At 38.9% G+C, this 14,194-nt stretch overlaps 2 protein-coding genes across 3 annotated transcripts; one reads left to right on the forward strand and one right to left on the reverse strand.

Annotated features, from left to right (window-relative positions):
• The first annotated feature begins 253 nt into the window (after nucleotides 1-253).
• On the forward strand, nucleotides 254-2,126 carry gskip (gsk3b interacting protein). 2 transcript variants are annotated; one of them, XM_023994542.2, is made up of 3 exons: nucleotides 254-444; nucleotides 1,110-1,349; nucleotides 1,464-2,126. In XM_023994542.2, the coding sequence occupies exons 2-3, from the start codon at nucleotides 1,113-1,115 to the stop codon at nucleotides 1,620-1,622; spliced, it is 396 nt and encodes a 131-aa protein (XP_023850310.1). In that variant the 5' UTR covers nucleotides 254-444; nucleotides 1,110-1,112; the 3' UTR covers nucleotides 1,623-2,126. The 2 variants fall into 2 exon arrangements, with proteins under 2 accessions (XP_023850310.1, XP_023850311.1); XM_023994543.2 differs by having other exon boundaries at nucleotides 289-444; nucleotides 1,113-1,349.
• Nucleotides 2,127-11,858: 9,732 nt separating this feature from the next.
• LOC111968721 (NPC intracellular cholesterol transporter 2) lies at nucleotides 11,859-14,113 on the reverse strand. The gene is made up of 5 exons (XM_023994546.2): nucleotides 14,023-14,113; nucleotides 13,310-13,409; nucleotides 12,998-13,105; nucleotides 12,742-12,914; nucleotides 11,859-12,533 (listed from the first exon to the last, which is right to left on the reverse strand). Exons 2-5 carry the CDS (start codon nucleotides 13,392-13,394, stop codon nucleotides 12,447-12,449), a joined length of 453 nt encoding a protein of 150 aa, XP_023850314.1. The 5' UTR covers nucleotides 13,395-13,409; nucleotides 14,023-14,113; the 3' UTR covers nucleotides 11,859-12,446.
• Nucleotides 14,114-14,194: the final 81 nt, after the last annotated feature.

The following is a 14,194-nucleotide window of genomic DNA, read 5'->3' on the forward strand; positions in this document are numbered from 1 at the left end:
GTTTACTGCGCATATGCTTCTAACAAAGCCTTTTCATCCACAAGCCATTCTACTTGAACTTTTTCGCATGACTTCTGAATAATTGCAATGTTGAAAGAGAAGGTGTTATCACAATGTTTAACTACGGTGGTGTTAAAACAGAACAACTGGCATTGATCAGAATATTTTGATAGTCGTTACTACCCAGACTATTTGCATTGCCCCCACCCCCTCTTTACACCACTGCTACGCTCTGTCGTTACTGATTGTCCTGTTTGTGACAATCTTGATTATTATTATTTTAAATTATTTTGTTATTGATATTGTTAATGAATAATTTCCAAAGTACGCTTTGGAAATATCTACATTTTTACGTCATGCTGATAAAGCAATATAAATTGAAATCTTCATGACAGAAATCTTTGTTGATCACCCGGAAGTACAGTAAAAACAACCACGGAGGAGGTGAGTAACGCAGCTAGAAAAACTAATTTGACAAAAATGACAATATTTCCTGGTACTGTTGAAGTTTACATATATTCATGATTATGTTTATGTCATTGTCAAAACAATTCCTACTACAAAGAGAACCCATAGCCACGGATATTGGCTGCTATTGGCCGTAAGCTAGCTAGCAAGCTAACATGGTGATGATGGTGGACTGTCTTGTCACTGAATGATAAGTGGTAAACAGTAATAACTATGTTATTGGATACTAGCGCTAGTCATACTCTAACTCATCACAAAAGTTTTCACATTATTCATGAATGAATTCAAAACAATCACAACACACCAGCCTTTAAAGCCCTACTAATGTTTGTTAAAAATCACAGACTGGGCCCACCCACCAAAAAAGTAAACCCTTGAGCTAACGTTAGGTGGATTCCATGATGGTGGAACTTGCTTGTATCATCTACCTCCGTGGATATAGTGCGAGGAACGTTCGTTTGAAGCTTTACATCTTAGTTTACAATGTATCCGATGACCACGAAAACACATTTATTATTGTATGATAACACTTGTAGTTAAAACAGTTGTACTTAGCTAGCATTTAGCTACTATACTTCATTTTCTGATTGCACCTTTAACCTCACAGTTGTGTCTGGTGTTTTTGTGTGTGTCTGGTGAAGAAGATGGAGATAGACTACCAACCAGAGGACTCGCCTGTCTCCTTATTCGATGAAGACTGTATTGATCATGTGAAGGACATGAGGTTGGAAGCAGAGGCAGTGGTCAACGATGTGTTATTCGCCGTGGCTGAAATGTATGTGTCCTCAAATTTGGACAGTGCTTTGGCTGTGGCCTACATCAACGTGGAAACAAGAGAGGGCAATCGCTATTGCCTTGAGCTCAATGAAGCTGGACTAAGGGTGAGGGATATCAACACTATTTAATTTGTGCCATTATTTCATTTGTGCTGTTCAGCTGTTATTCTGTGTAGGCCTACTGGTATATGATTGACCACTCTCTATTTTACCTTACAGGTGGTTGGCTACGTCTTTGACCAGGTGGATGAGAGCTTGAGCACCCAATACTTTGAGACTATTTATTCACTGCTGGATACCCTCAGCCCAGGCTACAGAGAAGCCTTTGGGAATGCCCTGCTACAGCGATTGGAGAGGCTGCAGCAAAATGGACAATGAAAGACAAAATGGAGCTAATGATGTGGAAGTGAAACAAGGGTTGTAGGGACATCAATTGTACTATACGAATACAAACATAGCAACCTTTCTCATCAGGTTATTGACCAGACATCTAGCTACTACTACAGTACTAATGTACTACTAAAAGCATCTGCGTGGTCAATCCGACGTCTGCAGTGGCCATACTGCATTTATTGCCACTGCAGAAGTCAGGGCATTTATACTTTTTGCGCTTAGAGGAGTAGAGCAGAGCTGTTATGAAGGAAGTGAATTTGTGTATATACAGGACCTCCTGCCCCCACCTAGCGTCAACCAATTATGTCAATGTGGAGCTATACGGAGCCCACCGCATTGGGTTTCATATTCATGTTATTCACAACAATGATTTAGACCTGCTGTGTCAGTCTGTGACCAGGATTGTCTTCTGTCATCATTCACATTCAGGTTTGTGGCTTTTGTAAAGAACTGTCTGTCAAGTTTGACAATATGTCGCAGTGTTTATCCCCCCGGAACGCCCACACTTCATTAACCCTGCTCTACCTCTACATAGTTAGATTATACTTTAAGTATGTTACTTAAGGGCCTCCCGAGTGGCGCAAATGTCTAAGGCACTTCATCACAGTGCTAGAGGCGTCACTACAGACCCGGGTTCGATACCAGGCTGCGTCGCAGCCGGCCAGGCGCATGCACGCTGACTTCCATCGTCAGTTGTACGGTGCGGCTGGCTTCCGGGTTAAGCGAGCAGTCCGGCTTGGCAGGGTCGTGTTTCGGAGGATGCATGGCTCTCGACCTTCGCCTCTCCTGAGTCCTTATGGGAGTTGCAGCGATGGGACAAGACTGTAACTACTAATTGGGGAGAAAAAGTACTAAAAATATATAAAATATATACAAATTCAAAATGTATGTTACTTAATAAAGTTGTTCTCTGCCGTCCACTGAAATAAGTGTATTTGGCCTTCTATGTACATCAGCGAGTGCATGTCTCATTGAAACAGCCAAAGAGAGAGATGTGGGGATTGTTTTCAAAATCCATCAACCACCCCCTCTGATGTTATGACTCATAAACTGCCTTAACGATTGACCCATGGTATGCTCTTTGGCAAAATAATGTACAAATCATTTACATAACCCATGTCTTAGTTACTGAAGTGTTCATTGTTGTCATGGTAGTTAAACATGTATTGTTTGTCACTTTTCATTTAACACTCCTGAGTTTTGAATAACATTTAGAAGGGTCAAATATTATTCAAAACAGTCAAGTGGCCATTATTAGAAGGGTTTCAACGTCTGCTTTTGTTATTTGGGCAAATATAATTTATGCATTTCAAACAAGGAAATGCATTTTCATTTACTATTCACATTACTGTTATGAATACTAAATACAGATGTTGGTATTGACCTGATAGTTTGAGAAGAGGTCAGATGAGGGAGACATTTTATGAAAAAAATGTGAGCTACAGTTTTGTGTGGTTGAATTAAGGACTTCCTGGTGTCTGTCATATTATAGTATATTCTCATTTATGTTTCTCTGTTAAGTACCCCAAGCTATCATACTTTTTAGGCAAACAATTAAAGCACCTGAAGATGAGTTGAAAAGGATGTATCATTGATTAACAAGCTGCTTTTAGTTCCTCAAAAAAGGCCCAGAAGATATGAGTGTTTACTACTGATTCCACAACTGAGAGTCAACAGTATTTTAATTAATTCAGATTTTGTGAAGATGCTTCAGGATGTTGGCTCCAAGTCCTATCAGTTTTACAGTTCTGGTAATTTTCCACAGTTACCGTAATTTGTGTTGAGAATTTAGTTGTGTGTGAAATAAATGATTGTCCATTGTAGTGTAATTTAAATTTACTTAGTATCAAATCAGTTTACCCTGTGAATGTCATTAGAATTTTTACTCATTGTTTGATGCTGACATTATTGTAGACCAACAAAAGCTAATTAAATACGTTTCATTTCCTTGTAATCTGCAATTTTGTTGCCCTTATTGCTTTTGCAATGAGTGATGTGCGTGCATCGGTTTTACCAAGGTGAATGAGTAAACCCAGTTATCCCATGTAATAAATTCTTAGGATCTTGAAAATGCTGAGGCATGTGTAATGTTCTTTTATTTGGTTATGAGCTTTGAAAGTTCAACAGCACACAACAGCATTTTATTTTGAGACATTTGCTTGTCCTTAATGTTAATCAGATGTGAAGGCAAATTACCAAAAAAGGTAATACTATAATAATACAAAATGTAAGATTAAATAAAGACTATTAGATGTAACTATTTAGACATCTTGATTTTAATATCTAGCCATTGCTGTTTGACAGTACAGAAGAAGAAAGAATCCCCTCCCAAAGTACTGAGTTACAACATATTTAGCAGTCAAAAGGAAATACAGTACATGCCAAATAGCTTTTCAGACCACACAGCAGCCAGTAAAAAATAAGCAAATATCTAGAAAGTTGCACCGCACTGCAATGTAAATAAAGTCTAGGAATTGATTGTTCACAGAAACATTAACAGACTCATTCTGATCAATCATTGACACTATTTGGGAGATGACTGAGTAGAATTTAGCAATACTTGGGTCATTCCATCAAATCAGTACCTTTTGGGTAGCGTAACTTTGTCAATATTTTTTTTTTATTTCACCTAATTTTAACAGTCTGTCATGAAGAGCACATGTTCAACTTAATAAATCAAGTTTTTCCCCATCTCAAAAGGTTAAATAAAGTATATGACTATAGTAAGTGCCTATTAAGTGTCAAATAAAGTAACAGGGTTGACGATTTCATCTTAAATCAGCCATAAATCCGGTTGTAACGGGGAATGGAAGCCTGTTGTGTGCAACAGGGAGGAAATTGTCAAAGACTCCAGCCACCCAAGTCATAGATTGTTCTCTCTGCTACTGCACGGTAAGCTGTATCGGAGTGCCAAAGACTGAAGAGCTCCTTAACAGCTTCTACCCCCAAGCCATAAGACTGCTCTGATCAGTTCATCAAATGGCTACCCAGACTATTTACATTGACCCCTTTATCTTATTCTAATCTATTCTTATTTTTTTGCACTGACTCTCTTGCACAAGCTCCACTGGACTCTAACCACATACTCACACACTGACACTCCAACAACACACACACACATACATTCACATTCCTTCACATACACTCCTGCTACTCTCTGTTTATTTTCTATGCATAGTCAATTTACCCCTACCTACATGTACACATTATCTTGACTAACCCGTACCCCAGCACATTGAGTCGGTAGCAGTACCCCTTGTGTATAGCCTCGTTATTTTGATCTTATTGTGTTACTATCTTTAGTTATTTAGCAACATTTTAAATATTTTTTTCTTTTTTTACTCTGCATTGTTGGTTAAGGGCCCGTAAAGTAAGCATTTCACGTTAAGGTCTACTACACCTGTTATATTGGCACATGTAATAAAATTTGATTTGATACATTTGAATGCAAGCTTCACAAGACAAGTAATTGTTAAAACATTTCTAGCCTGTCTATCTATGGGCAACAGGGTTGATGTGTTATGCCCGACCTGCTCTGTTTTCCACCACAAAACACCAGAAAAATGTCCAGAAAGAGTAGAACCAGCTCTGGTTTTGCACCCACTCGGGCTCGTGCGGTGGAGGAGATCTTCGTGGGCTATACTCAGCCTTGTGTCAGGGTAGTATGTTGGTGGTCTGTTGATATCCCTCTAGTGGTGTGGGGGCTGGCTTTGGCAAAGTGGATGGGGTTATATCCTGCCTGGTTAGCCCTGTCCAGGGGTATCGTCGGACAGGGCCACAGTGTCCCCCGACCCACCCCTGTCTCAGTCTCCAGTATCTATGCTGCATTAGTTTATGTGCCGGGGGCTAGGGTCAGTCTGTTATATCTGGTGTAATTGTCCTGTCTTTTCTTGTGTCCTGTGTGAATTTAAGTATATACGGCAACAAAAATTGGCTAAGAAATTAATACTGTATACAAAGCGTTATGTTTGGGACAAATCGAACAACACATCACTGAGTACCAGTTCATATGTTCAAGCATGGTGGTGGCTGCATCATGTTATGGGTATGCGTGTTATCGGCAAGGACTAGGGATTATTATTTTTCTTAAATAAAAAAATGAATACAGCTGAGCACAGGCAGGCAAAATCGTAGAAGAAAACCTGCTTCAGTGTTCTTTCCAACAGACATTGAGAGAGGAATTCGCCTTTCAGCAGGACAATAATCTAAAACACAAGGCCAAATCAACACAAGTTGCATCAAGATGGCATTGAATGTTCGAGTGGCCTAGTTAGTTTTAACTTGAAAATGGCTTTCTAGCAATAATCAACAACCAGACAGAGCTTGAAGAATTTAAAAAATAACTAGATGGTAATCTTCCATGAACAAAAATTGGTGGGACTTGCTTCAATTCTACAAGTATTTTTGTAGTAGTGGAAGCCAAGCAGTTAAATATAGTCAAAGTTCAATTTAGTAAAATAATTGGTCTGATTACTTTGATAGACTACACTATCAATCTTATTACTTTGGATTGTGGGGTAGTTAGATCACATATTTCATCACAAATAACTACACTCAGACTAGCCTACTACACTTTTATACACTCTCCTACTAGAATACCACAGTATATGCAAACTCTATTAATAGAGTACAGAAGACAAGGAGGCGTTGTTGAAGTACAGTATATGTAAACTGTAATAAGTGTACGACAAGGTAGCATTGTTTAAAATAAATTAAAATCTTTAATTGTATACCGAGGGGGGAAGGTAGTGATTGGTAGTAGTTATTACTGTTCTTATTTCAGATTTGAATATCAGAGAAGTAGACCAAGGTGCCATGCCCTTTATGTTATCTACGATGCGTTGTTGGGAAAAGTGATGTGACAAAAGTCACAATGTTTACTCATTATCTCATGCTTAGAATGTGCTCCCCCATTGTTATAATGAGAAAGTTCTGAAAAGTTCCATGGTGGAAAGTTAGCTAAATTAGTTGATGTGGTTACAAAAACTGCTATACCTTGTTATTGGTAGTAGATATCTGTTCTTATTTCCAGATTTGAAAAGCAGAGAAGTAGACCAAAATATCATACCCTCTAGCTGTTTGTCTAACTTGTTGGGAAAGTGGTGAAAGTAGCTGATTTGTGTCAAACGTTACATTGTTTACAGTGAATGTTGAAGCCATGATTGCACAATGGGGAGCTTTAGAATGTCGAGGAAATCCCACGACAGTGAATGGAGGACAAAAATATGAATAGTTTAAAAGGTATAAAATATATCAAAAAGTGAAATGTAAGCAACTCAATCCATACCAGTCTGCACATTTTAATCTTTGAACTGCGTTTCTATCTTAAATGGTGTAAGTGTAATGGTCATCGTTGCATGAAGAAGGATCGGACCAAAGCACAGCGTGGTAAGTGTTCATGATATTTATTAACACTGAACACTAGAACAAAATAACAAAGTGAGAAACGATACCGAAACAGTCCTGTCAGGTGCAGAAAACACTGAACAGAAAATAACTACCCACAAAACACAGGTGGGAAAATGCTACCTAAGTATGGTTCCCAATCAGAGACAACGATAGACAGCTGTCCCTGATTGAGAACCATACCCGGCCAAAACAAAGAAATACAACACATAGAAAAATGAACATAGAATGCCCACCCAAATCACACCCTGACCAAACCAAAATAGAGACATAAAAAGCTCTCTAAGGTCAGGGCGTGACAGTAAGAGGAGTAGTGTGCGGAAGAATAACAATAAGTATGATGAAGATTTATTTTGCTTCGCAAGTCCCACCTAATAATAATGGGCAAATATTGTACAATCCAGGTGTGCAAAGCTCTTAGACGTATGCAAAAGACTCACACCTGTAGTCAATGCCAAAAGTGTTTCTAACATGCAATGTCTCAGGGACAGTGTTGCCAACTCAAAGTCACTAGAAGTCGCTAAATGACGCTATCACCTAATTTGCATAATTGGCCATGCGCATGTAATTGTGATGGACGCTGTAGGAGAGAGGAATAACGTCGTGGGAGAGACAAAAAGTGAGTAAAAAACACTAAATATGTTTAGAACTACAAATGAACTTTCTTCTGTTGATTCTTGTTTTTTTTTATGTCACAATTCCAACCCTCCTCCTTTATCTGGACTTGGGACCGGCAAAAGAGACACTCTGGCGGAGTTACTTAGTTTTTTATTTTATTTTAAATTTTAAAATTTTTACATTTACATCCCGCCCTGAATGTAAGCCAGGGTGGGATCAGCCAGCGGCGGCTTCCCGCATGCGCGATTCATTTGCAGTCTGGATGCGGAGGGGTGAACATCTCCTGCTCTGACTGCAGCTGGGAGGGACTGCTGCGCGATGACTGGGCCGCCTGTGAGTGCTTTGGGACGGGGTGGGGCCCACGGAAGCACCCGCTGCTCGTTGAGAAGAGTAAGAACGATACGTGCTTTCACGTCAGAGTTTCCAAAAGTCTCCAATAACACCAGAAAAAGTCGCTAGATCATATTTCTCCACTCCTGTTCTTTCAGCCTGGTCTCAGACTAGACGTAATATTGTAAACATAAACTCAAATTAGAATGATATGTTACCTTTGGTATGGTTACATTAGACAGAAGGTTACTTAAGGTGAACATCTAGCAACCTTAAGGTTGCGTGTTTGAATCTCATCAACCCCAGCATTTTAGAATCTCATTAACTTTAGCAACTACTTACTACTTTTTAGCTACTTTGAATGTAAGCCAGTGGTGACCCATCATTCAGGGCAGGTGGGGCGGAGCTCCGCCTGTTTTGAGCACCACCTGTTTAGCTAAAAAATATCTATAAATATTTGTTGTTGTTTTTGTTGCCTGTATTGCATGTTATTTTGGCAATAATACGTGTCACATATCAGTTTGCATACAATGTAAAAAATATATAAATAATGTGGTTAATAAAACCGCATACAAACATGGTCTCTTTTTTGCTTTCTTGAGTAAGGCAGCTCCAAAATGCAGCTGTTTCAGCCTAGCTCAGTGCTTTCTGTAGTGATGGTGGGGCAGCCAGCAGAAAATATGGAGCGTAGAGGTTGGTAATGTTCTCTAGTTGCACCGTGATTGGCTCAGTGTTCTGTCACTCATGGGGACACTACGTCACCGCAACATCTATGGGGAGAGCTCGAAAATTCAAGCCCCTTGGGTGCTGCCATAGAGTTACATTAGAAGTGCCCATCCAAGAAGACTCAAGGTCATTGCCACAGATATAATGACATCAAATCACGTTATATCTACCGTAGCTTTGATTGGACTGATCATGTCAACATCATACTTTCAAAATATTAGCTAGCAAGCTAGACAAGCAGTCATCATTTTGAATCACATCGACAATCTACTGGCAAATCCTTTTCAATTCTTGTCATGTGAAGAGAAATTATAGATAAAATCTATCGGTGCTCATCGGTCATTGGACATAAACATTACACAACAAGTTGGAAATTGCAAATTCAACAATGAGTGGTTTGGAAGGAATCAGTAGCTAACTGCAAGCCTTGCAAAAGCACTGACTAACCTACTATTCAGTGGAGTGGGTGTGTGGTCCAAGTCTGGGTTTAAGGGTCTCTTTTCCAAGCTTAAAAGGATAAACATTCAACACCAAGAGCCAGAGAAGGTTGAATACATTGGCCATGCTGTCAATCCAGCATGACTTCTGCCGCGTTCAAAACAATGAGTTCAAGACAACTGAGAACTTGGGAAAAAAAGAGAGTCTCTTTCTCGAGCTCCGACCTGAAGATCACTGACGTCATGATTCAACATTGTTTTTTTCAGAGTTCCCAGTCGTCTGGAAAGCACCATAAATCCAGAGAATGCCACATTTTTATCACAAAGTTTGATGACAAAATTTGCCCACAAGGACCGTCGCTCCACCTTCCTGTTCAAGTGAGCACAGCATAACAAGGTGAGTCCAAAAATGTCTTGTATGCTGCTGAATAAATTATGTAATATGCTAGGGAAATATGTATACTGTAGCTAAGAAAGTAATACTAAGTGTATGTTGTGTAGTAAGCTGTTAGTAGCCCATGTGCCTCACCCTAATAATTTGGTCCCTTTCCCTCTCATAACTTAGCCTATTGTTCTGACTTGTTGGTGCACAAGTAGCGTATAGCCTGTTTTTGGGAAATGTAATCATCGAATATTGTAAGCGCTTTCATTGTCTGCTTATATCCGCTTTTATTTATCCCACGGCTCTGACAGCAAAAGTCCTGAACAAATAGTTATATTGACTACATCCGTCCTATCTTGCTCATTAATGTCTTAATCGAAATTACGGATTGCCTCTTATCTGCTTGTTTTTCGCTTACATGCTGACGACACCGCTTGCGTCATTTGCGCTCGCGTTGCAAAATAAATGTACACATACATGTTATTCCATTGTTGCACCCACACTGCTCGCATGCATCTGCATAGTCAGACACTAAAATAGAACTTGATTCTATTTGTGACACTTGACGCGCTACAAGTCCTGCCTCTCCCATCTCATCATTGGTTTGTAGGAGCATATATGATTGAAAGATGAACTGAGGTCCACACTCCAGTCCAGTTGGTTGTGGTAATGCACCTTAAAGTTGGTTGCCAATCGTCATATAAAGTCTAAAAAAGAAGAAGCCTGGAGGAGAGATTACTAGAAACAAACTCAGTTTACCGTTTTATCTGTGGATTGTCAGAGTAGAGGACCTTGTGCATTTCAGGTAAAATAACAACCCAATGTTTATATCCCAGAACAAATTAGCTAGCAACAGCAAGCTAACGAGCTAAATTGCCATAAATGTTTAATGCTTTTCGCCTGTCCCCAAATTAATATAATTGGTTCAGAGTTCGTTTTGGTATTTCAACCTGCGTGTCCTGATCGCGTCTGGTGTGGGTGGACAAAATCAACTTGTGCTTGATGGCGCGTGCGGTCTGGTCAGCATGTTATGCCATAGTTTGTACATCTCAATTTTCAGTAGAAACCACATTTGTTTAAGCAAATCAGCCATATCAGCTATGCTTTTTTAAAGGCAGTAAATGAGGCTGAATGAACTGTTTCGCTGCCAGACAAGGCTCCGCCAGGTGTAGCAGTGGTAAGGATTCACTCTATGATTCTGAAAAGAAAGCCCTGCTGTTAGGACAGCTTTATGTAGGCCCTAACAGTTTGTGGGCACCGTTTGTCACCGTTATAGTGCAACTAATGTATAATTTAGTGTTGTGTAGTGGGTTTGCTGGCATGCATCAACATTTTTTGGGGGGAGTTTGCTAAACCAAGATTGACATGCTAAAATTGCCACTGATGTTAGCTAACCCTTCGCCTAATCATAACCCTTTTAGCTAACCATTCCCTTAGCCTTAATCCTTTAACCTAACTCCTAACCTTAACACCAGCTAATGTTATCATTAGCCAACTAGCCACCTTTCACAACAACAAATTGGAATTCCTAACATATTGTATGAATTGCAATTAATATATTGTATGAAATGGATGATATCCACCAATTAATACATACCATACGAAATATAAAATGTAGTGTATCGTATTTACGTACAGGATAATCTGAAATGCGCTTAGATCAGATTGGTTCCCCAGTCAAAATGTACATTTGATGTATCATTTTACAGCAAGAAATGCTTAATTCAAAATGTGGAAAAAGTCAAGGAGTGTGAATACTTTCTGAAAGCACTGTACACACACACACACACACACACACACACACACACACACACACACTGCTGCTTCTGTGCTTTATTTTTTACTCTTATTATCTATCCTGAAGCCTAGTCAGTTTACACTGCCTTTATGTAAATATCTACCTCAAATATCTTGTACCCCGGCATATTGATCTTGTACTCCCTGTATATAGCTTAATTCTGGTGTATTTTATTCCTCGTGTTACTATTTAACTCTGCATTGCTGGGAAAGGCTCGTAAGCAGGCATTTCACAGTAAAGTCTACACCTGTTGTAGTCGGTGCATGTGACAAATAAAATGTTCAGTGTTTCTTTTGAAAACATTTGTTAAAGGAATAGTTTCACAATATTAAAAATGAGAGTTCAGTTCAAGTAAGATGAATCACTAATCACATTAAATAATCATCTTCAGAAATAACTTTGTCAAAGCAACAAAATAGCAAGAGCTTTACAATGATGGTGAAAACTTGGAGAAATGTTGAGTTTAAGTGGGTTAAAATCTTCCTATAAGTCACAGAGGGTACACAGAGGGACATGACAAATGCTGAATTGTCACTTTAGCAAGTCTTTATTCATATTAAAAATCAGATTTATTGAATTTTCCATTTAGTTTATTTTAAAAAGGGCACTTCACTTCATTTATAACAGGCTTTCACAAATCAACATTGGTGCACAATTTCTACCTAGAGGTTAGAGACTTGGGCCAGTAACCAAAAGGTTGCTAGTTTGAATCCCTTAGCCGACAAGGTGAAAAAAACTCAGGAGTTTGGATATGCAAAAAACACATTTCCAATTCACACATGCGTATAATACACACATGTACATGTATGGAATTGGAAAAATATAAGCACCCACAGTTATTAGGTACTCATTTGGTGGAATGACCCACTTATGCAGTTATGAGTAAACAGTCAGCCACAACATTTCAAAATGCCTGTATGGGAAGTTAAGTTTTAAAACGACTGAAAAAGCTACAGTATACATTTAAAACCTACAGAATCAATACTTAAAAATCTGAATTCTTAAATTATAGAATAATTCATGAAATGTGTAGGTGGGTTATTCTCAGTTTAAGCAGTTCACATTAGAATCCCTTTTTTAAAATTCCCTTCAGGTGGTACTGCAGATAAATCTCAGCTTACAATCTGGACTGGGAACTTTATGCAGAACAAGTCTTTGCCAGTGTCATCTCTCAGCTCCCATTCAACAACCAGCTTGATCTAGAAATTAAGAAAAATTTAGATTTTGTCCAGTATTGGAGACATTGGATCAGTAATGCACACAAATGCTTCCCTTTTAAATCGACATCTTTGAGGCTACCTTTTTATACTTTAAGGTCACATTGAGGAAATGAAAAGAGGAACATCTTGTTTTCAGCATTCTCAAGAGTATTAAAATGGTGTGTTCAATTATTTCAGGCATACTTACAGAGGGGTACTCAGACTTCACTGGAAGCTGAGTCACATAGTGATAGCTCTGTGCCTTCTGAATGGGGCACTCGATCCCAGACTTGCAGCCGTCTTCAATGGGGATGGGGAATGGGATGGGAACGCCAGCGATCACACCGTGGACAATTGCTTTACTCGTCTGGCTCTCAACCGCTAAACAAAACAGGCACAGGAGGGATTAACAAAAATGGCACATTTACTTTGAATGAACAAACATCTGTTGATGACATACTTACCACTGTTGAATGTCACATTGACAGCATAGGCCTGTCCTTTATGGAGCTCACATGGTTGTTTAGGACAAGGTTGGATGTCAACAATCACCACCTTACCAACATCAGAGCCTGGAGAGAACAGAAGACAGATTCCATTGTCACTCATTCTAGTAATGAAACCAAGCCAAAGATTCACACCTTGTAAAATCTGTAATTTTGGTACACTACCCTTGTAACTAATAGGTTATACATCATCACCTGACAAGATGACCAAACCAGTCAGTAAATTAAATAATTTTTCATCAAAGTGCCAACACCTCAATCAAAACTTACCACAATCTGCAAATTTCACAGGTTCTGCGCAGGTGAGAGCAATAAGGGAGAACAGAACAATGATGGAAGCAGCGTGAAAATCCATAACTGCAATCTGGCCCTGAAAGATGTTAGAGAAAGATTCTTACAGCTGCGGTTTCAAAAACTTGAATGACTACAAGTTAGGAAAGCACAGAGACCAGAGCCATATATAGCCATACAGACCGTCTCAACAAGCAAATTCAGTGAGCAAAAGTATTCTCAGTTCATTCAATCAATATGACTCGTGTGACTAATACTAGATGTCTACTTAGCTAGCTAACTCTTCCCAGGAAAAACACACCGGATTAGTACATTGTGTAGTCCAGAGGGATAGACTACAAAACAGGATTAATGAGTTAACCAATTTACTTTGATAAACAACCAGAAATAACTATTCATTTTCTGGTCTATTAAGAAAGCAACGTTTAGATATGCGTTTTTGGTTGTTGAGTCAATTAGAGCGTGCACATTTTTATACTCATCTTCCTAAAAAATAAAGTTATTTCAGAATATTTTGGCAAAGTTAGTTGGCTAAATCATTGATCTTGCTTTTTAGTGTTATTGTAATGTCTACAGTAACAAATAAACATTCACTAGCTAACTACCTTTCCATCTTCGTTTGGTGAATATACACCAATACAATATATTAGTGAAAAATATATATTAGGCGAACAAAACTTTTAGATACAGACCTCTCTTCTATGCTTCAGGTGCAGGCTCACAGACACTCCTTACTTCCTTGTCACGAGAAAATTACGTGTATTTACGGTGGTGTAATATTTAAGGTTCGTTGACTGGCATGGAAAGTAACGAATCAGATATTTTATATATTGCAAGAGTGGGCGATTCTTATGACGTTATAAG

Source organism: Salvelinus sp. IW2-2015, linkage group LG9 (genome assembly GCF_002910315.2).
Source record: "Salvelinus sp. IW2-2015 linkage group LG9, ASM291031v2, whole genome shotgun sequence".
NCBI lineage: Eukaryota > Metazoa > Chordata > Actinopteri > Salmoniformes > Salmonidae > Salvelinus > Salvelinus sp. IW2-2015.

What these genes read in the sequence shown, in the direction of transcription:
- gskip (XM_023994542.2), top strand. Translation starts at nt 1,113, where the DNA reads ATGGAGATAGACTACCAACCAGAGGACTCGCCTGTCTCCTTATTCGAT. An exon ending in TCAATGAAGCTGGACTAAGG is followed by an intron (nt 1,350 to 1,463) that starts GTGAGGGATATC and finishes TTTACCTTACAG; the next exon opens with GTGGTTGGCTACGTCTTTGA.
- LOC111968721 (XM_023994546.2), bottom strand. Translation starts at nt 13,394, where the DNA reads ATGGATTTTCACGCTGCTTCCATCATTGTTCTGTTCTCCCTTATTGCT. An exon ending in TGTGAAATTTGCAGATTGTG is followed by an intron (nt 13,106 to 13,309) that starts GTAAGTTTTGAT and finishes TGTTCTCTCCAG; the next exon opens with GCTCTGATGTTGGTAAGGTG. An exon ending in CAATGTGACATTCAACAGTG is followed by an intron (nt 12,915 to 12,997) that starts GTAAGTATGTCA and finishes TGTTTTGTTTAG; the next exon opens with CGGTTGAGAGCCAGACGAGT.